Source organism: Carassius auratus, chromosome 33, assembly GCF_003368295.1.
Source record: "Carassius auratus strain Wakin chromosome 33, ASM336829v1, whole genome shotgun sequence".
Lineage (NCBI taxonomy): Eukaryota > Metazoa > Chordata > Actinopteri > Cypriniformes > Cyprinidae > Carassius > Carassius auratus.
The window spans coordinates 103191-125990 of record NC_039275.1 but is presented as its reverse complement, the minus strand read 5'-3'; the positions used below and the strand labels follow the sequence as shown (position 1 = coordinate 125990).

General features: G+C 34.5%; 2 protein-coding genes and 1 pseudogene across 2 annotated transcripts; 2 read left to right on the top strand and 1 right to left on the bottom strand.

The window, feature by feature from the left end:
• Window positions 1–1047: 1047 nt before the first annotated feature.
• Window positions 1048–11629, bottom strand: LOC113052625 (B-cell linker protein-like). The gene is made up of 19 exons (XM_026216992.1): window positions 11347–11629; window positions 9862–9893; window positions 9745–9779; window positions 8475–8512; window positions 8148–8241; window positions 7530–7624; window positions 7373–7424; window positions 6736–6828; window positions 6609–6637; window positions 6471–6501; window positions 6303–6378; window positions 4993–5023; window positions 4884–4917; window positions 4689–4794; window positions 3599–3630; window positions 3418–3449; window positions 3243–3326; window positions 1959–2117; window positions 1048–1425 (listed from the first exon to the last, which is right to left on the bottom strand). Exons 1-19 carry the CDS (start codon window positions 11347–11349, stop codon window positions 1309–1311), a joined length of 1173 nt encoding a protein of 390 aa, XP_026072777.1. The 5' UTR covers window positions 11350–11629; the 3' UTR covers window positions 1048–1308.
• A 1687-nt stretch (window positions 11630–13316) lies between these two features.
• LOC113052823 (mucin-2-like) lies at window positions 13317–17024 on the top strand. The gene is made up of 8 exons (XM_026217277.1): window positions 13317–13434; window positions 13588–14082; window positions 14184–14318; window positions 14557–14598; window positions 15606–15728; window positions 15935–16108; window positions 16288–16376; window positions 16690–17024. The coding sequence occupies exons 1-8, from the start codon at window positions 13374–13376 to the stop codon at window positions 16783–16785; spliced, it is 1215 nt and encodes a 404-aa protein (XP_026073062.1). The 5' UTR covers window positions 13317–13373; the 3' UTR covers window positions 16786–17024.
• A 355-nt stretch (window positions 17025–17379) lies between these two features.
• Window positions 17380–22800, top strand: part of LOC113052802 (leucine zipper putative tumor suppressor 3-like) — a 10994-nt pseudogene continuing 5573 nt past the window's right edge.

The following is a 22800-nucleotide window of genomic DNA, read 5'->3' as shown; positions in this document are numbered from 1 at the left end:
ATACATATAGGAACATTTCATATAATTTTTTGTATTTGTTATTATTTTGAATGTATTTTTTAGATTCTCCGTCATTTTAATTAACTTTTTATAAGTTTTTCTTTTTAAAAAGATGTCTGCTTAGTATTGTTTTATTGATTTATTTTTATTTTATTAAATTTTTACCACAACACATGACACAACTGAAATATTGACTGAAAGTTATATATATATATATATATATATATATATATATATATATATATATTGTTTAGTTAACATTTATTTAAATTTACAAATGTTTACAATTATTATTTTTTAATTGTTTATTTAGTTTAAGTGGTAGGTTATTATTATTATTTTTGTTCAGTAATTTAAGTCCTTCAAACTATAAAATATTCCTTTGGCATTAAACTGAAATATTTACTCAAAGACTGAAGGATGTTTACTGTTCTAACTTTATATTTTAGGTAACATTTATTTCATTAACAACTTAAAAAATATATATATATAATAAATATAAATATAATTTTAGTAAAATTTGTAGTTTTAGTAATTGAAGTCTTTAAAGTAAACAAACTATAAAATACTCCTTTGGCAACTCAAATATATACTGAAAGTATAACAAATATTTTGTATGTCTATTTATTTATTAATTTCAGATTTGGTTTTAGTAATTTAAGTTCTTCAACTAAACTAAACAATAATTTTACCAAAAGTATAACTAATTATTTTTTTTTCACATTTCTGTTTATTTTATGAAATGTCTATTTAGTTTTATTATTTTTATTTCCATTTGTTTAGTTAGTTTTATTAATTTGAGTAAATTAGTGTGTTTCAGAATCAACCGTCATCAAAAAAAATATTTCAAAAAAATATAATTTAAATTCATATATTTTAGTTAACATTTATTTCAATGAAGAAAGGTTTTGAATAGTTTCAGTTAATATTAATAGCAATGACACACGAAACAAAACAAGAGAAATAATCTTTTAATTCTCATTCTTTAATGTTTTAATTTGATTGTAAAGTTTGTGCAGGGGAAAAAAATGTCAGAAAGCTCACATGTTGATTTTTCTTTATTTATTGACTATTTTACACAGAGACAACATGTTTTCCTGTAAACATTATATATAGAAGAGTTTATCTGAATGACCACTACATAGATTCAAAAATCCCCAAACATGAAATGCACCGAACACGAGACACACTGTGAATATCTGACTGCATTACAAACATACGGTAATAAATAATTTCGGCAGTGTATGAGTGAGTGTTTGTTTGTGTGATGGGGGTCAGTATCAGAGGAAGGAGGATGAAACGGGAGCGTTAGGGCCGAACAGGGTTTGAGAGGAGAGTGCTGTGTTTAGCTTGACTCTTACGATCGATCAGGAGGAGAGGGTTCTTCATGTGATGAGAGATCATCTCCTGCAAACTGCTGAAGAGCTGCAAAACACACACAGATCATCATCACAACTATCACAATGTGCAGTATTACTGTCATGCTGCAGTTTTACTTTCACTTTTGATCATTTGATGACACATGCATACAGAAAATAGATCCCTATGGTATTTAAAAATGTATTTCAGGACCAAAAAGCATAAAATCCTCCAGCTGTAATGAGGGAAGATGTTTTGTGGTCACATGAGACTGAGCTCAAGCACTTCGACAATCCCTATCAAAATAATCATGTGAAACATCAATTAATTAAATGATACTTCAAGTAAAATGAAAATACTTGGAGTGTTTTTAAAGTGCTTTAAGTTAAACATTATGCATGGCACTACGGTCATAGGTTCGATTCACAGGGTATGCATCAAATGACAAAAAAACGAATGCTTTAGATAAAAGCCTCTGCAAAATGCATTCTGTAAATGTAAACTCGTGCACAGCTGCGTGACTGCGTTCAATCTGTGAATTTGAAGTGAAAGCAGACAGACAGATATAACACAGAGAGCGTCTTCCTCTCCTCCTCTACCTCTTCCGTCTTCTTGCCCTCTTTTCCGAGCGCGTACTGTTGTGACTCGTCCAGGAAGCGCACCGGGATGTTGTAGACGGTCTGCTGGTAAAGCACGACCAGCGTGAAGGGCTGACGGTCGTTCTGAGAACTGCTGTATCTGACCAGAAACGTGCCGTCCTGCAACACACACACACCACAAATCAACTCTCTGTGCAAAACTAGTGAAAACGGCTCTAGATATTAAGCAAATAGATTATTTTATGCAATTTATATTACTTTGAAAAAATGTATTGCTTAATTTCAGAACAATATGACTGAACAATCACATATTGAGTATAGTATGCAGGACTTAAATACATTTATTTATTTTGTTATTTTATATTTGTTTTTATTATTATTTGTTTATTTGTATTATTATTATTTTCTTAATATCAGAACAATGGCTCAACTAAGCATTCCAATTTAGATGATAAACATACCACATTTAAATGATATATACTGTATATATTATAATACATTTTATTTTGTAATTTATTTTCATCTTTTATTTGTAGATATTATTTTATTGCTTAATTTCAGAACGAAAAAGGAACACTCCCAAAATTATGAAGAATATAAATAAAATTAATAAAAAAAAAAAAAAAATAGCACATAAACAGATGGACATCTTGTTTATTCTGGATTTATTTTTTTGTCATTTTATCTTAGATTTCATTTTATTTTATATGTTAATTTATTGCTTAATTTTAGAACAATAAAACTCAACAGAACATTTCCATTTAGATGATAAACATGCAACATTATTCAATAAAATGTACATATTTATTTTATATTTAAATTTTTTAAATTTTTGTTTTATTTAATTGTTTAATTTGAGAACAATAACTCCATACAGAGGAAACTTATGCAGAATTTAAATAAAATAAAAATCATACAAAAACACTTTGTTAATCCCGAGCACGATTTTGTCATTTAATAATATATTTTCATCCTTTTTTATTTATTTATTTTTATTCCCATTTAGATGATTAACATGCAGAGTTTAAATAATTTCAATAATAATTTTGTTTTATTTTTCGTTTGTTTTTTATTTTAATGCTTAATTTCAAAACACTGATTTAAAACAGCACTCATTTAGATGATAAACATGAAGTATTCAAATCAAATGTAAATATTTATTTTATCTTATCGTTTATATTTTTATATTTCATGACAATATGACTGAACAGAACACACTCTCATTTAGATGATATACATGCAGTATTTTAATAAAATGTCAATCACACACAAACGCAGACACACCTTGTTCATCCTGAGCACGGTTTCCTCTGCAGTCTTACGTTCACAAACTCCAGCAAACCAGTCTTTGTCCTGTAGCCCCGCCCCCTAATCGTGATCAAAACCGTCAGCCAATCAGTGACTGAATACAGCGTCATCTTTGATCATATAAATCACTGATTGAGTCCGAAGTGTTTACCTGAGCAACTGGCTTTGCTCCAAAAGACAGTGCTGTATGGAAAGAACAATAATTGAATCTGGAAATGATGACTAATTCTGATCTTTGTTTTTATGTGACGTACGATAACAGTTACAGTTACATTTACATCAAAAGATTTTAGAGAGAATGGCAAATAAATGAAAATAATAAACGTGCTCACCTGTGCTGTCCAGAGATGGAGGAGGAGGAGGACTAGAAACACAACACATTCATGTGAGTTTGACAAACATGTCTTTATATTAATAAAAAAAAAAAAAGAAAAAAAAAAAAAATTATATATATATATATATATATATATATATATATATATATATATATATATATATATATATATATATATATATATATAACTTTTTTCTTGTTGGAGACATATGCATGAAAATATCTCGAGGCAATTAATTTTACTGTACCTAAAAATAGGCTTCAAATATTTGCTTGTCTTATATTTCACCACAAAAAAGTAATGGAAATAACTATTTTGCATAAAGAAAGCAATGTGACTTTATTTTCATGACATTTAAGCAGATACTGGCACCAAATAATAATAACTTTATTTATTTATTTTAATAAACCTGAAATGTAATTAGACAGTAATAAAAAAAATCAAGAGTTATTATCATTAACTAAAACCATAAAAAAACATTCTTATTACTTGAAATAAAATAAATATTAATAATAATTTCAGCATTTTTATTAGTTTAAGTACTTATGTACCAAAATAACTACTTAATTAGTCACTAAATTCATTTCTATCTAGATATTAAACTTATATAAATGCAAAAAAAGAACAAAACTGCAAGACAGTAATGAAAAATGCAGGCTTAATATCATTAACTACAAAAATGAATAAATAAATAAAAATATTAAGTAAAAAAATAACTTTTAATTTGAGTACTGAAATAACTAAAGCTAAATTAATTAAAATTTTACCTTTAATATAAAAACTACATAGTTATTAAGAGAACTAATATAAATGTCAGATTTATTATTATTATTTTTTAATAAATTAAACTTGAATAAAAGCTGTGTAACAAATGCATACTTTACAATTTAAATATAATTTTTTTCACATTAGATTAATGGAAACTGAATTTCTTCTTTACAGTCGATTACTGAGAAACACAATAGTGTGAGGTTGAAGACATTTTCACGAAAATAATGTCACGATGCAATCTTAAAAGACCCAAAACGGGCTTGAAATTTCTAACATTTTCTTTTAGTTTTTGGTTTCTGAAGATGTAAAGACTCACCTAGGTTTGGGTTGTTTGGGGAGGATGATGGGAGAAACCGGTTTGTTGGTTAGTGCAGGTGGCAGCTGGCCTGAAAATGTGGCGCGTTTTACTTCCGGCGGCAGAACTAAGCCATCAGAGAAGACGAAAATGAAGCTGTACATCTGGCTCTGCATCATCACACATGAGTTAAACACAAGAAACAAACTCCCTAACCTTTGTTCGCGGTGTCACTGATCAGGACCGAGCTCTGAGGAAACCAACAAACGAATCAAGAGAGAAGAACACTGTAATGAAAGCATGCATGTGTCAAACTAGTACTTACAGATTTGGCTCTGGGAACAGGAGGCTTCATTCTGTAAGACAAGGAGAAACGGTATCACCAAACTAGGTTTTGCAGTTTTATACAATTTTAGGGTTTTTACTGTCCTTAAAAAAAATCCCCAGTGAGTTATCTGTGATATCTGACTCGGGTCGCTCTTTAATGTGCATCTGAGGAATGCATTGAACTACTTTAGCAACACCAACATCATGTGTTTAATTCTTAGCGGACAGAAATGATGCATTTTAATGAATATAAATTGTATATTTAATGCACAATCAACTGTTCTAGATAAACATTGCTACTAAATGCATAAACCCTTACGAAAGGAAAATATATTTACCAATATATTTCTTAAAATATCTTGTGATATATTGTAATATATTATTTTCCCTTTTTATTTTCTAATATTTTATATATTTGAATACATTTAATAACATATTGATGATACATATATTATATTATATATTGCAAAATATACAAATGATCGCCGCTTTCAATGTATTGCAATATATTGGAAAAAAAAAAATATATATATATATATAAGAATATATGCCTAATATATTACATTATATTTTCCAGTATACTGCAATATATTTTTGTTTCATAAGGGAAGGTAGTTCTAGGAATAGCAATTGAAAAATAACTATTATCAAACACTATCATTTAATGGGAGTCTGTAATAAATCAATTTAGACCAGTGTTATTTTCAGTATGATTTCGATACTATTATAGTTTCAATATTTTTATAATTTAATATTTTCCATTATTTGCATTTTAATTTTAGTTATTTATTAAAATTTGTCACTTAAAGAAATTATGAAAAATATGGCAATCAACGATGCTTCAATGGATTCTATGCAATAATTTAACAATATCATATTTTACAAAGAAACTATAAAATAAACAAATCAAATAATTATGTAACGTACAATCTTTTAAATTGATATTTGATTAAAAATTATAATAACAATAATAATATTTTCCAAGGAGAAACTTTTTTTACTTACTTTGAGTACAAATCTTTTTAATCTTAGCTGATTATTAATTATTTATAATTTTAATTATTTATAATTTTATGCAATATCAGCATCCAATGCTATATGAATTGCTCAAAACTCAAATATAATATATCATATTAATTGCTCAAAACTCAAATATAATAGTATTATAATCTTACAATACTTCAATTAATTGTGTGTATATATATATTAATTCAGAGTAGCATTTATTATTATTTTTTGAATATGGTTTTAGTTTTAGTTTTATTTTACGTTATAAACCCTGATTTTGACATTCAGAGACACACATACATTTGCGGTGGAAGGTCTCGTCCTAGAGTTTTGGGAGGCATAGGGATGCGGGCCGGGCTTCGGGGTGCAGGAGGTTCTGTAAAAGACCAAATAAAGAATGACAGATATGATTCAAGTCAACTTATCAATACAAAATCATGTTAAGTAATAAAAACACGGAGTGCTGACCTGCTACAGGAGCTAGATAAGTATCATATTCCTGACAGAAACAAATATAAAGTGATATTAAAATCATCATAATATCTGACAAAAATGACTGCATTATATTTATTTATTACATTATTTTCAATGCTCACTGATGCTCACCTGTCCTTCATTTGGGTCCAGGTAAACATCTGGAAGGTCAGAGAGTACAGTAACTAAACATACTGAAATACTGTAATATTCAGTATTAATATCTGTGATAGTTTGATGAATATAGTCTAAAAATGACCTTCGTCTTGCTGAGAGGCCGGTGGGGGTCTCATCGGGGGTCTCTTAGGAGGGGCTTTTTTACCAGGTTTATCATTGCGTATCACCTCAGGCGCTAAAAAAAATTATAGTTAAAGAGTTTTAATTTACACCAGACCATCCAGATTTCTCTGAATTATGTTATCGTGCAAAACTCAGCAAGACTTTTTCTGATTAAATTAATTTAGTCACCACGGATGCATTAAATTGATCAAAAAGTGAGAGTAAAGATATTTATAATGTTACAAAAGATCTGTATTTGAAATAAATGCTGTTCTTCTGAACTTTCTATTCATATTTTTCTATTCATCTGTGAATCCTGAAAAATAACGGTTTCCACAAAACTATTAATCAGCAAAACTGTTTTCAACATTGATAATAATCAGAAATATTTCTTGAGCAGTAAATTTTCATGATTTCTGAAGATCATGTGACACTGAAGACTGGAGGAATGATGCTGAAAATACAGCGGAGCATCACAGAAATACATTACAGTTGAACAGATATTCTCATAGAAAACAACTAATTTAAAATGTAATAATATTTAACTGTTTTTACTGTATTTTGGATCCAAAAAAGTCTTTTTGTTCTTAATTTATCTGCTTGTTTCAGAGACTCACGTTTGCTGTCATTGGGGTCGATGTAAAACTCGTCGTGAGGCGGCTCTGGCTTCTAGAAGAAAAAGAAGCACACAACTGAGTCTTAAAGCTATACAGTACATGACTACTTTGTTCAGTTAACTTATAATAAAGATGTTGCTGTAATTTAGATGTTTACCGTGCTTTTCCCTGTCGGGGTGATCTTGGCTGGTCGTGGCGGCGGTGCTGCCTGTCTTTTGGGAATAACAGGGTTTGGGGTTCGATCTGGATAACCTGAGAAAAGAAACACTAATTTAGACACTAATGGGCCCTATTTTAACGATCTAATCACATGGTCTAAAGCGCACAGCACAGGTGCACTCAGGGCATGGCCAAATCTTCTTTTGCTAGTTTAACGATGGGAAGATGGTCTGCGCACCCTGGCGCATGGTCTAAACGGGTTTTCCCTATTCCCTTAATGAGTAATGGGTGTTTTTTGGACATAACGTGCAATAAACCAATCAGAACTTCTCATATCCTATTCCTTTAAGAGCCAAATGCACCCGTTCCATGACGGATTTGCTATTTACATGGCGGAATTTGCAAGCGCAAAAACAAAACTTGTCTCCAGAGATGCAATGGAGCTGCTTGTGCACGAGCACATAGATAGCCTAATTCTGATACATGCAATGACTATCCATCATGACAGATAGATAGACAGATAGACAGATAGACAGATAGATAGATAGATAGATAGATAGATAGATAGATAGATAGATAGATAGATAGATAGATAGATAGATAGATAGATAGATACCCAGGTAAACATTCTCCTCTACTTGGCGAGGTTGGACTTTAATGGTGGGACGTTCACATGGAGGAGCTTCATATGTATCAGCATCTTCCTCGTCCTGGAAATGTACAGATTAATGTACACAAAATTGTCAGGATTGTTCAGGTGTGTTAAAAGATTTCAAATAATGAAATATAACAACTCATATGTGTCAGTAATTGCGTCATGAGAAGTAAACAGTTGTACTGAAAGAGGATGGCCTTATGGTATATGAATTACCAGTTCAGATTAGCCATATAAGAGAAAGATGTCTTTTTATTTTTAGAAAAGTGATATTTGCTAAATACTTACAAATTCGTCTTCTGGCCAGCCATATCCAGAGCTGTTATCTGCAAAATATTGAAGAGTTGTAATGAGATCACATGAAATATTAAAAAATTATTTTTATACATTTATTTAAAAAATAAACGTACATGTCAAAATTAACCCTACAGATCAGTTCCTGCTGAACAGATACTGAGTTCATTGACAAATATGTGATCTTCCTTTACATAGAGCGCATGACCGTGAATTTGAAAGTGAAAGTGAACGGTAAGCACTCATTCAACAGAGATTTAAATAATCTGCATATTGATAGCAGCTCCCTGATGCACGAAAATTATATGCAATATTAAAATGTTTGGGGGAGTGAACACAAAAATCACGAGAGCGGGTGATAATGTTCAGAAAAATTACAATTCAAAAAATTTAAGTGTGTCATTTTGACTTTTAAATGTTGATTTTAAAATGCAAAGTATTATATATGTGTGATTGCGTGTGTGCGTGCGTGCGTGTGTGTTATTAACAATGAATTGTTCCAGGTTATGCTTTAAATGTGTAATTTTAAATTTTCTTTAATTTTCTTGTGCTTTTAAATAATTCTGCAACTGTAGCTACTACATTAAAGTCACTCTCTATTCTAACCAATATAAGAAGCATTAAGTTAAAAATTAAAAGCAATAAGCCATTTAAATCAGGAGACATAGTCTTCATAAACAAATTAAATTTGGGCGGAAAAGCACACATTATACATCGATTATTTCATGCTTAATACTCACATTTATGTGTGTCTGTATTTTTGCCATTGGATAGCAGATGTGAAGGAGAAGGAGTATTATGCGTGTCAAGTTTAGTCATTTACATAAATTTGGGTCTAATATCTTTGATCTTGAGAGTGGGCGGGTACTGTCCCACCCACATTCAATGGTTTAGAAGCCATTGTTTTAATTATTCATATTTTTGTAGTTGATTGTCATAGCTGTTTAAACTTGTTTTTGCTTTTGTATATAGTTCTGCCAAGCATGCATTATTCTTATGTGTGCATTATTCTTTAATTAAGAAGCTATATAATTAATAATAATTAATATATTTAATATATGTTAACTGCAATATGTTAAAATTAGTTTTTTTTAATTGTGTTTGAAAGAATTATTAAAACAAAGCCAAAACGATTAGATGTCACAAATGACCCCTTATACCTTTATTTTAACCCAAAATCTAAATATTTCTGGGAAAGTATATTTTGTTGTATAGATGTTTTTATTTTCTGTTTTTACACAGGTATGTCTTGTCATGAAAGCACCTGTTCTCCTGGGTGGAGCTGGTGGTCCGCTATGTCTGTAGAAAAGAAAAAAAAACAGGTAAATTAGACAGTTATGCAAGGTGATGTTTGATTTTAAAAAAATACTTTAGTACTTACAGTACAGATGTTTTCAACTTCCCAAAGAAACTCTAAAAATGAAGAAGCAATACAGTGCATGACCAAAATTATCAGGCTGAAAGTCAAACAAGAATAATATGCATTGATCTTTGCTAGCCGGTTTGTTAAACACTTCCCGGATATTCAAAGATTATGTAAATATATATATATATATATATATATATATATATATATATATATATATATATATATATATATATATATATATATATATATATATATATATATATATATATTGATGCTAAATGGATGGAGAGTGTAGAAATGCTACACAGTGTATAATGTGTAATATTTTAAACATAAATAATATTTCATTCGTAGACAACTCAATCACACATCTGCTTATCTTGGTTAGAAACACACAAAGATGAATACTGTATCACTGTAAAAAATTACCGTGATTTTAACGGTAAAAAACAATGGAAATGCTACAGTAAACCAGTGATGTGGTTAACGGTAGTTTCCTGTAAAATTTACGTTCCCAGAATTCTCTGCATTGCATTTCAAATTGTGTTTGAATTTGATATTTATCTTATATAACTTATCTGTTAAGTTTATTAGGGTTGTATGTTACATATAATGTTGTTAAATTAATGTTTATTGCCCATCACCACCTGCTTTTGGTGGATATCAGTGTATTGCAAAGGTAAAAAACAGATTTCAGTACTTCAATAAGTTGGTATATTAACATTGTATCAGTTAATTGCGGTATTAAACTGTAAGTTTAAGATAAAACCAAAAAACCTAAAACGTTATTACTGTAATTTTTACGGTATAATTCTGGCAACCACAGCTGCCGTTTTTTTACAGTATATTTTACTTGTCTTCTGTTTCTACACATACATCAGAGGAGAAACACAGCAGATGACTTGAAACTTGACAGATAGAAGCAATGTTGTACTTTATGGGTATTCAAACAGGTTTAGTAATGTTTTGATCAAAGGTGAAGGCATAGATATCAGTAGAGATTAAGAGCCATCTTGAAAACAAAAGTATAAAAAGTAATTGTACGGTATGTTCACAGTTTAAACATAATAGTGTTGTAACTGGCATGACTAGATAAGAGGAAGCAGAAACAGTGCCATTTTCCGGTTTTTATCTGATAGGGGCTTCAGTTTCATCAAACAGAGAACAATGTGGCGTTTTATTCACTGCGAATGAGGAGCTGAAACACTAGCGTGCTGAAGTACAAAAAGCAGAAAATGTAAAAATAGAAGTTAGCTAACCTTTCTGAAAAAGAAAATATGACACACACACACAGTATCTGATATCAATTCCAGGTAATACATAGCACAAGTATCTGGATGTTGCCACCCTAAATTATGATTACATTGATGTTTACATATAAAACAGTGTTTGTAGCATCTTAAACCTACTCAAAAAACCAATCACATGTTCATTTCATCTTCATCTGTATTCCTGAATGTCTAGCGTTCAACTAAATACAAAATAATTGTACTTTACCATGATGCATGAGGCGTTCAGTTCATCAGGAAGCTCTATGCTGTGAGGTTTGGATGCAAATCTCCCAGAACTTTGTATATGAGGCTAGTAAGTAGCGTGCTGGAGGTGTGTGTGTGTGTTTGAGTATTTGCATAGCAGGTGGATGATTAAGCTGGTAGCTGATTATCCCTGTTAATAACAGAAAGACCGTGGACCGGCTCGGAGTTCACTAAGGCACTTTGTTCTCTCGCTCCTCTGATGTTTAGAGGCATCTGACCAAAGAGGGCGAAGTGGAAGAAAGAAGAACTGCTGCGAGCCTTTCAGAGGAACAGAGTTTGATGACATGAGACACAACAGCACAAAAGACATCTGTGAACATCTCCAAACCCTTTCCGAGCTCAGCCTGTTGAGGGCAGTGTAATGTGTCATTCATACACACGAATGAATCATTAAAAGTTTGTAAAGGCAAGACATTTTAACACAGAACCCAGCAGTTTCTCTTGGATCGTGCTTGATGAAACTGTAGCTGTTGAATTGTTGGGTTTGATTTTGATGGAGCAAGTAAAACAAGATGGTTTGCTTATATACATACTGTAAATATTTCCTTGCTTTATCATGTAGTCTGAAAACGTATCTGATCAAAATTCTTTCCAACATTTTACTAAGTCAACGTGAGCAGCTCAGATTCCCTGTTATCACAAGGCTCACACATAGAAGTCATTTTTTTGGATCTACTTATGTAATATGAGGTTAAAAAAGTGTTCAGTTTTACTTCAGTATAATCAATAGCACCATTTATGTCCATGTGGCTCAATTTACCCCACAGTGGGGGCAAGTTGAGCCAAGAGAACTTTTTTTTTTGTCTTTTTTTTTGTAGAGACATATTTTGAAAGAAGTTAATTTTAGATCCATTATTCCGTAGGATGCACCAGATCCAGAAATGTATATAGATATTTAACTTGGACCAGTTACTGTCATGTGCTCACTTTAAGCACGGGGAAAGTAAAACCTGGTTCAACTCACCCCGCTCTCCCTTAAATTATTAAGTCTTACATATTTGAAGTACATACAGTAAATGGACATAAATGTTTATTCATACTCACATAATATCAAATGATATTTTTTTATGCATCCCATTTTTGTCTGAAATGGTCAGTTTGAGTTGAGAGTTCAGGGTTGATAAGAGATTTATTGATTTTGAAATCAAGATTCAAGATTTTATTTGTCACATACAATTTATATGACATACAACAAGCAGTGAAATGTAAATAGGTCTAGCTCATCTTTTTAGACTGCAAAAAAAATAAAAAAAAAGGATTTTGATCATATAGTTAAAAAACAGCATTTATTTGAAATAGAGACCTTTTGTAACATTATAAATGTCTTAATCACTTTTAATCAATTTAATGCATCATTGATGAATAACAGTATTAAATAAATTTTTACCACAAACTTGGGCTGGTAGAATAGCGAAGAGAAATGTGCATTGTAAGTACTATTTTCAAGTTATTTTATAATGCTTTTCTCCCATGTTAGAGCTCAACACTTTCATTATCTGAAAAAGACCAACCAGGAAATCCTTAAATGTACCTTTTATATTCCATTCAACAATCCATACAGGTTTGGCACAACATGAGGGCGAGTACATGATTACATGGCCTGAAAAAAGAACTTGAAAATCAAATAAGGTACTTATGTATTATTCGGATGAGGTTTGTTATTTTAAATAGTAACGTATAAATAAGTCTGATGCAGGTGTGTGGACACTGTTAATGAAATAGAAAGGCAGTCCTGCACACTGTCACAGCCTGGAAATCGTCACCAGACATTGGATATTTTAATAGCATCATAAAATAAACCAGTATTTCAGGATAAACTGAGAGATCTGTGATCAGTCATGCACATAAAGATGTTTTTGTTTTATCAGTTACTGACATCTGTGTGTGTCGGTAGAGGGATGGACTCAGGAAACAGTCTTGAACACAAAAATGAGAAGGTACAAGTCAGAAGATCACTTGCAGAGGTCTGACACACACTGAATCTGTAGGATGGCTCCTGCTGCTTTACTCATCGGCTGTCTGCTTGCCACAATCAGCTGCTTAACCACAGGTAACATTCACATCAGCTGTGCTGTTACAGTATGTATGTCAGATTTAGATACAGTTTTCATTAGAGAATTAGTTCCACTTATTTGAATCTCATTGAAAGATATGTAAATGCTTCAGATTCTCTGTTTGTAAATATTTTTATTTCATTCCACAGGTCAAACTACCACATCAATTAATGCTGTTCCTGCATCACCTAATGCAACTGACATGTCGGACAATGCAACTAATGTATTGCCTGACGCAACTAGTGCAACTACCATTTTGCCCAACGGGGGTAACACATCACCTAGCACCACCATGGCACCCAACTCAACCAACACGGTGCCCAGTGTAACCAACACGCCGCCCAACATGCCGCCAAATGCAACCAACATGGCAACCAACACAGACACCATGGCGCCAACGCAACAACGCAACAATGCAACCAACACACCACCAAATGCAACCAACACACCACCAAATGCAACCAACACGCCGCCCAACGCAACCAACACACCACCAAATGCAACCAACACACCACCAAATGCAACCAACACGCCACCAAATGCAACCAACACGCCGCCCAACGCAACCAACACGGCGCCAAATGCAACTAGCGCATTACCTAATGCGACTACAACAAATGCAACAACTCCTCAGGCTTCATTGTGTGAGTATTTGTTTGTTCATGTGATTAATTCACTGTGGCATATCCTGTATTATTTGGTGTGAAATTACATTAATTGATGTTTTTTTAATTTCCTCTCACAGATGGAAGTTGTGCGAGTCCAGATCTGTGCTGCTCTGGAGTGAATAGCAGCTGTCGTCGCAAAAATTGTTATTGTGATGTTGCTTGTCTGAGATTACGTGACTGCTGCCCTGATTTTAAACCCACCTGCCTCACAGGTATTCAGACATATTCAAACAAAACCCATATTTGATTAATCAGTGCTGAAATCAGTCACTTACTGTATGTAAACAACCTCATATAAGAACAGTGCATGTTCAGTAATCAGAATGTGTTGAGTGTATAATAAAAGAGTAAAGAGCATCACTGCGATTAAAAGAACAATAAAATACTGCATGTTTACTGAACATTTCTATAAGAAATCTTAATAAATCTGCACCTCTGCCCCTTTCATAGTGAAAAACAGCACAAACAGCAGCAACACTTTGCCACTAACAGGTATGTTTTCTATTTCTTTAAATTATTCTGTATAATGTCAGAGGACATCCACACAGAACACGCTTTTGCATTTAAAGATGCGAGACATCACACTGATGAATGAAAAAATAAATGAGACATGTTTTTTTAAAACATGTCCATATGTAACCCCTCTCTCCCGGGTCCTCTCTGACGCTCCTCGCACTCGCTCCGAGCGGGGCTCCGGCATGGAAGGCGGATGCACTTACAAGGAGGCTAAATGGCTACAGCCACTAGCGTCTGTCGTTAGTCCGTCTCTTGAGATCAGGGAGTGAGGTTTACCTGCACTGCCCTACTCGCTGGCCTCCATTACTTTCACCCCCCTAAACCTCACTCCCATCCGGGTCACGGCACCAATGTAACCCCTCTCTCCCGGGTCCTCTCTGACACTCCTCACCCTCACTCCGAGCGGGGCTCAAACCCAGGTCTCCAGCATGGGAGGCGGATGCACTAACAAGGAGGCTAAATAGCTACAGCCACTAGCATCTGTCGCTAGTGCGTCTCATGAGATCAGGGAGTGAGGTTTACCTGCACTGCACTACTCGCTGGCCTCCGTTACACTCACCTCCCTAAACCTCACTCCCATCCGGGTCACCACACCAATGTAACCCCTCTCTCCCGGGTCCTCTCTGACACTCCTCGCCCTCACTACGAGCGGGGCTCAAACCCGGGTCTCCAGCATGGGAGGCGGACGCACTAACAAGGAGGCTAAATGGCTACAGCTACTAGCGTCTGTCGTTAGTGCGTCTCTTGAGATCCGGGAGTGAGGTTTACCTGCACAGCACTACTCACTGGCCTCCGTTACACATATATGCATTATTTTACTATATTCTGAATAAACAAATCAGCAAAAGAGAAGTCATGAGAAGCATGATTGCAACTCCTGTCAGTTTCAGTGATGGTGTTCCAGTTTATTTTTATAAAATACTTACACTTAATGCTAGAATAATGTTAGTGGGTGTATACTGATATCTGCACTGCTCCAATAGGAACATGTTCAGATCCGACTATGTGCTGCAGTGGCACAAACTACAACTGTTTCAGAGGATGTTTCTGTGATGAGTCCTGCAAAATGCTCAACGACTGCTGTCCCGACCTCAACAGAACCTGCAGTAAGAACACACAAACACCGATACAGACACTCTTTGAGCTGAAGCATGTTGAGAGATTGAGAAGATTGTTTTTTAAAGTAATCTGTTGCTGATTTAATTGTTTCATGCATTGAATTCAGTGTAATCAGTATTGTATTTATTACAAGATGAATCCTGAGTCCTCTTAAATACTACAATAAACATGGCATCTGTCACTTCCTCCATAGATTTCATCCCTACTACACCTCCACCCTTCAACTCCTCTACAACTCCACCCATCAACTCCACTACACCTCCACCCTTCACCTCCACTAAAGCTCCACCCTTCAACTCCACTACAGCTCCGACCTTCAACTCCACTACAGCTCCACCCTTCACCTCCACTAAAGCTCCACCCAAAGGTAATTTACCAGTGCATGTGTGAAGGATCTAGCCAGGAGTTAATCTTTTTGGAAGTTTAAGTATGTGTCAATTTAGATTGTGTGCGTGTGTGTGTGTGTGTGCGCGTGTGTGTGTGCATGCGTGTGTGTGTGTGTACATAATGCAGTGTATTTGACCTTACTGTTTGGGCATATCACAGATGTTCTGACGATCCTCACTAATCTGGAGGTGGAGGTTTTGGCCGAGGAGTCGTCCACTGAAGAAGAGCGTCGAGCTGCACTGCTTCAGGTGAGAGGAGAGTCTGACTGTCTGACTCCAGATCACATAACTGCACTACATGATAAATGTAATATTAGTCAAACTTTACAACAAAACATTAACATCTAGCAAAATTCCTGAAACTTCAGCCTCATAGTCGTTGTAGAGTCGAGACAGATGGGGCGTCACGTCTCTTTTAGGCCCTAAAGTTATTCTATTGGCTGAATTAGATTCTGTGCCTGATTCGAAATCATCCATTATGGCTTGTTTTTTGTTCTGAATCATAAAAGTGCATTTTTCTGGACCAGCGGTTTTCTCACTTCCTGTCATCTTTTTTTCTCAGGTCGCCACTTTTGTGGAGAATTACTTAAGAGGGAATTATAATGACATCAGCTCTTTTGAGGTCACAAGAATTGAGTCACTATCACCGTGTGATTGAGACAGAAATCAGCCAAGAGGAACAGATGTGTATTAACTCTCATCGCTACTAATTTGTACTATTTTAATATGAGATCTGGTTATTTATGGTCATGGTTCAACAAAAACACTGCAATTACTGATACATACAATGCTTATATATTTAATTGAAACGTTTGATTTTTAAACTTTAATAATTGATGCAAACTATGAGATTTGAGTTTGTTTTTTGGGTGGAGATTCTTGTCTATGCTGAATATTTGTTTTAATATGTCTGGATTCCTAAATGTTTACCATGCAATTCATGAAATAAATATACATAATTGGACTTTACTACAATGTGTGGGGTGTTCAGTTCATCGTGAAGCTCTATGCTGTGAGGTTTGGATGCAAACCTCCAAGAACTGTGTATAGTTGTGTGTGTGTGTGTGTGTGTGTGTGTGAGTGAGAGAGAGAGAGAGAGAAAGAGAGAGTGTATGCAAAAGGTTCCCTAAAGCACTTAGTTTTCTCGATTTAGAGGCATTTGACCACAAATGGAGAGGTGCCAGAAAGAAGAACTGCTATCAAGCCTTTCAGAGGAACAGAGTGTGATGACATGAGACAGAACAGCACAACCTGTTGATGGCAGTGTGAACATACTGAAAGACCACATGATCTACAAACATTCCTAAATGCAAATAGGAATGTACAAACACGTTTAAAAAAAAAAACTATAATCTGATAAAAAAAAATGCATTTCCTTCATGCTTTTGGTAGTTATCTGTCTCTGACAGCATTGCGTTCCATCAGGCGGCTGGACAGACACATGATGGGTTATCAGGAAACGATCCAGACCATTAAATAAGGAGCCACAGAGAAGCTGAAGTCAGAAGATCACAGGCACACACTGAATCTATAGGATGGCTCCCGCTGTTCTTCTGATCGGCTGTCTGCTCGCTACCATCAGCTGCTTGACCACGGGTAACATCCACATCAGCTGCACTCTAATCTGTGTCAGCTTTGAATAAAGCTTTCAACACAAAATTAGATCCACTGATTTCCTTGATTTTAACTTCTTTTGAGAGAGTTTAAGAACCATCAGGAATGATCATTCAGTGCTACAGAGGTTTCAGAAACATGGAATAATTACTACATCATTTATGTTTCATTGTATGGCTGAAACCACATCAATAAATGCTACTGCTGCACAACCAATATTGCTACGCAAGATTCTCTGATTGTCTTTCATTCCACAGCTCAATCTACCACAGTATCGCCTACACCAGCACCAACTACTTCTACTACAACTACTACGCTACCTACACCAGAATCAACTACAACTACAACACCACCTACACCACTGACTACCAGCACTACAACTACAGACAGTCCACCAACATGTGAGACAAAATACTGAATATCCAAATGTAATACTGCAGTAGTAAAAAAACATCCATGCACAGAAATATTTGCTTATTCTTGTTGTGTTAAACCATGTCTTGCTCAGACATCCCAGAAACCACACAGTCTGGAGTGACAAGTGTGATAAATACAACAACAACGACGCCTCAACCTCCCGTGTGTTAGTGGTTTATGTGTGATTTATTGACTGTACCAATTAAATACATTGTTTTTATTAAATTACATGAACTGATGTGTTTGATGTATCTGTCACAGATGGAAGTTGTGCGAGTCCAGATCTGTGCTGCTCTGGATTGAACAACAGCTGTCATCGCCTGAATTGTTTTTGTGATGTTGCTTGTCTGAGATTACATGACTGCTGCCCTGATTTCAAACCCACCTGCCTCACAGGTATTCAGAAATATTCAAACTGAATGAGGAAAACTGATTCATCTGAGCTGAAATCAATTACATTCTAATTTATGAAAACGTAATAATATTCCTTATTTGCACCTCTGTCCCATTTTCAGACAATAACAACACCAACGACACAAAACCAGACACCTTGCCACTGACAGGTAATTTCTACTATATTTTATTTATATTATTTTGTATTAAGTTAGAAGCTGTTCCCCAAATGAATGTGTTATGTCTCGTTTTTGAAAACATAAATACATGGATTAACATTTCTGCATTTGACATTGAGAGCATAGGCCGTAATTTAGATATATTTTTGAGATGGAAAAATGCAGTTTTACAAATGCTAGAAATGTGGTTTCTAAGGAAAGATTGCGATCAAGTAGCACACCTAGGTTCCTAACTGATGACGAAGAATTGACAGAGCAACCATCAAGTCTTAGACAGTGTTCTAGGTTATTACAAGCGGAGTTTTTAGGTCCTAAAATTAACACCTCTGTTTTTTCAGAATTTAGTAGTAAGAAATTACTCTTCATCCAGTTTTTTATATTGACTATGCATTCCATTAGTTTTTTCAAATTGGTGTGTTTCACCGGGCCCCGAAGAAATATAGAATTGAGTATCATCAGCATAACAGTGAAAGCTAACATCATGTTTCCTGATGATATCTCCCAAGGGTAACATATAAAGCGTGAAGAGTAGCGGCCCTAGAACTGAGCCTTGAGGTACTCAAGGTACAAACTGCACTTGTGATCGATATGATACATCTTCATTCACTGCTACGAACTGATGGCGGTCATATAAGTACGATTTAAACCATGCTAATGCACTTCCACTGATGCCAACAAAGTGTTCAATCTATGCAAAAGAATATTGTGATCATTACTTTATGAGAAGTAATAACCCTACTTCTCATAAAACTAAGTATTTAAAATTTCATCCAAATACCTGAAACATCAAACACCTTCTGTGTGTCAATGTCTTTAGCAAGCTTGAATAAGTGAGTGTACTGAGGAATGATGTGTTATCTGCACTGCTCCTATAGGAACATGTTCAGATCCGACTATGTGCTGCAGTGCCACAGACTACAAATGTTTCAGAGGATGTTTCTGTGATGAGTCCTGCAAAATGCTCAACGACTGCTGTCCCGACTACGACAGCACCTGTAGTAAGAACACACATACACAGATATAGAGGTGTTTACGCTTTGTTTATTGAGAAGCACTCTTTGAGCTGAAGCATGTTGAGAGATTGAGAAGATGGTTTTAGTCTGTTCCTGATTTAATTGTTTCATTCAAGTCAGTGTCAGAGTAATCAGTATTGTATTATTGTATTATTGATAAATCAATGATTTAAGTCCTCTTATATACTATAACATACATAGTATCTGTCACTTCCTCCAATGATTTCAATGCTCCAACTACAGCTCCAGTCGTCATCTCCACTACAGCTCCACCCATCAACTCTACTACAGCTCCACCCGTCATCTCCACTGCAACTCTGCCCTTAATCTCTACTACAGCTTTACCCATTAACTCCACTACAGCTCCACCCGTCATCTCCACTACAGCTCCACCCATCAAATCTACTACAGCTCCACTCGTCATCTCCACTGCAACTCCACCCTTAATCTCTACTACAGCTCCACCCTTCATCTCCACTACAACTCCACTCATCAACTCTACTACAGCTCCACCCGTCATCTCCACTGCAACTCCACCCTTAATCTCTACTACAGCTCCACCCATCAACTCCACTACAGCTCCACCCGTCATCTCCACTACAACTCCACTCATCAACTCTACTACAGCTCCGACCTTCGACTCCACTACAGCTCCACCCTTCATCTCCACTACAACTCCACCCTTAATCTCCACTACAGCTCCACCGATCAGCTCCACTACACCTTCACCCATCCCCACACCTTTACCCATCACCTCCACTAAAGCTCCACCCAAAGGTAATTTACTAGTGCATGTGTGAAGGATCTAGCCAGGAGTTAATCTTTTTGGAAGTTTAAGTAAATTAAGTTTCTTTTAGTACTGTATGTGTCCACTTAGATAGCAAAGACAACAGGTTTGTGTGTGTGTGTGTGTGTGTGTGTGTGTGTGTGTGTGTGTGTGTGTGTGTGTGTGTGTGTGTGTGCATGCGTGTGTGTGTGTGTGTACATAATGCAGTGTGTTTGACCTACTGTTTGGGCATATCACAGATGTTCTGACGATCCTCACTAATCTGGAGGTGGAGGTTTTGGCCGAGGAGTCGTCCACTGAAGAAGAGCGTCGAGCTGCACTGCTTCAGGTGAGAGGAGCGTTTCTGACTGTCTGACTCCAGATCATTTACTTCCACTACATGATAAATGTACTTAGCTGTTGATGGGAAACTACAGATTTATAAAACTCACAGTGTTTTAACCAAGTTAAAAAAAGCACTGATATCTAGCAAAATTAATGAAACTGCTTTTGTAGCTTCAGCCTCACAGTTGTTCTAAATTTGAGATGAACATGTGTTTCTGTTTAAAAGTCCCTTTTAGACCCCAAAGTGATAATTTTGGCTGAAAATAATTTTATAGTTTTTTCTATTCAGTGCCTTATTAGAAATCCTCCATTATTGCCTGTTGTTCTAAACCATAAAAGTTCATCAGCTAACATTGTTTACATTATATCAGACAATAGAGCTGCAGTAGCATTTACAGTATTTTTATTTTTATTTTATGAATGTAAACATATCACACTTGAGTAGAATTGTATGAATATATATGTGACCTTGGACCACAAAACCAGTCTTAAGTGTCAATTTAAAAAGAAATAAAAGAAAATAGAGTTTTATACATCATGTGAAAGCTGAATAAATCATATTTCCATGTAAGTATGGTTTATTAGGATCGAAATCTTGAATCTGAGGGTGCAAAAAAATTATCAAAATACTGAGAAAATCTTTAAAGTTGCCCAAATAAAATCCTTAGCAATGCCATGCATATTTCTAAACAAAGATGAAGTTTTGATATATTTACATTAGGAAATTTACAAAACATGATCTTCACTTAATATCCTAATGATTTTGGCATAAAAGAATAATTCATAATTTTGACCAATAAAATGTATTTTTGGCTATTGTTACAAATATATCCCAGAGACTTAAGACTGCTTTTATGCTCCAGGGTCAGATATGTTTATATACTATTATCACAAAGGAAAGATCCAAAGTATATGAAATATACCACAATATCTGAAGTATTACTCTCTTAATTATTCTAATCTTGATGCATTATGGTGTGTGAACTGAGAAAACTTCTGCACCTGTTTTTCTCATCTCATATTGTCTTTTTTTCTCAGGTTGCTGCTTTTGTGGAGAGTTTGCTAAGAGCGAATGATACCGACATCTACTCTTTTGATGTCACGAGGATTAAGCCTTTATCTCCATGTGACTGAAATCAGCTGAGAGGAACTGACATGAATAAATCCTCATTGATGCTGAACTTTTACTATTTTAATATGAGATCTGACCATTTATTGTGACAGTTCAACAAAAACATAGCATTTGTGTTGCATCTGCATAGGATCATTAATGATTGTTGATGCCTTAGAGTCCCTTTTAGTCTTTTGATATTTGCATATACATTACACGACATTTCTTTATTTAGAACATAATTAAGCTGTTATAAAATGTATATGATCTATGCATGCTGTATGTATGTTCTTATGCCCAGTTAAAACTCTCTCTTGGTATTAGTTCCGCTCTAAAAAAATTTTGCATGTACGTATATCCTCTAGCCGTTTCTTTCTTGGTATCGAAACAATCTGCTCTTTATTGCATAAACAATGGTGTACACTAAATGATGATGAAATGCATCACAATTCGGAGTCCCTGAAGGCCAGCAAGATCATATTTTTTTACGTTTACTTATGAACTTTCTAAACATAACAAATGTCAGTACATTTTCAGTTCTTATGATCTTTATTTGTTGGTCTTGCTGTGTAATAAATCTTCTGTTGTTCATGTTTTTTTCAGTACCCAATCTAATGCGGAAACTATTCATTTGTGAATTTTTGCTAATCATTAATACCGTTACGTGCAGTTACCTCAATGACAAAAAGTTCCCTGAAAGACCTGAATGTACTCTATTCACACATCTTTACTAATCATTTTTATATGTTTTTGCAGAAGCCATTCTAAAGCTGAAACTATTGATCATTTGTAAATGTTAATAAACGATTTTCTAATCATTTAGTATCTTTATTGA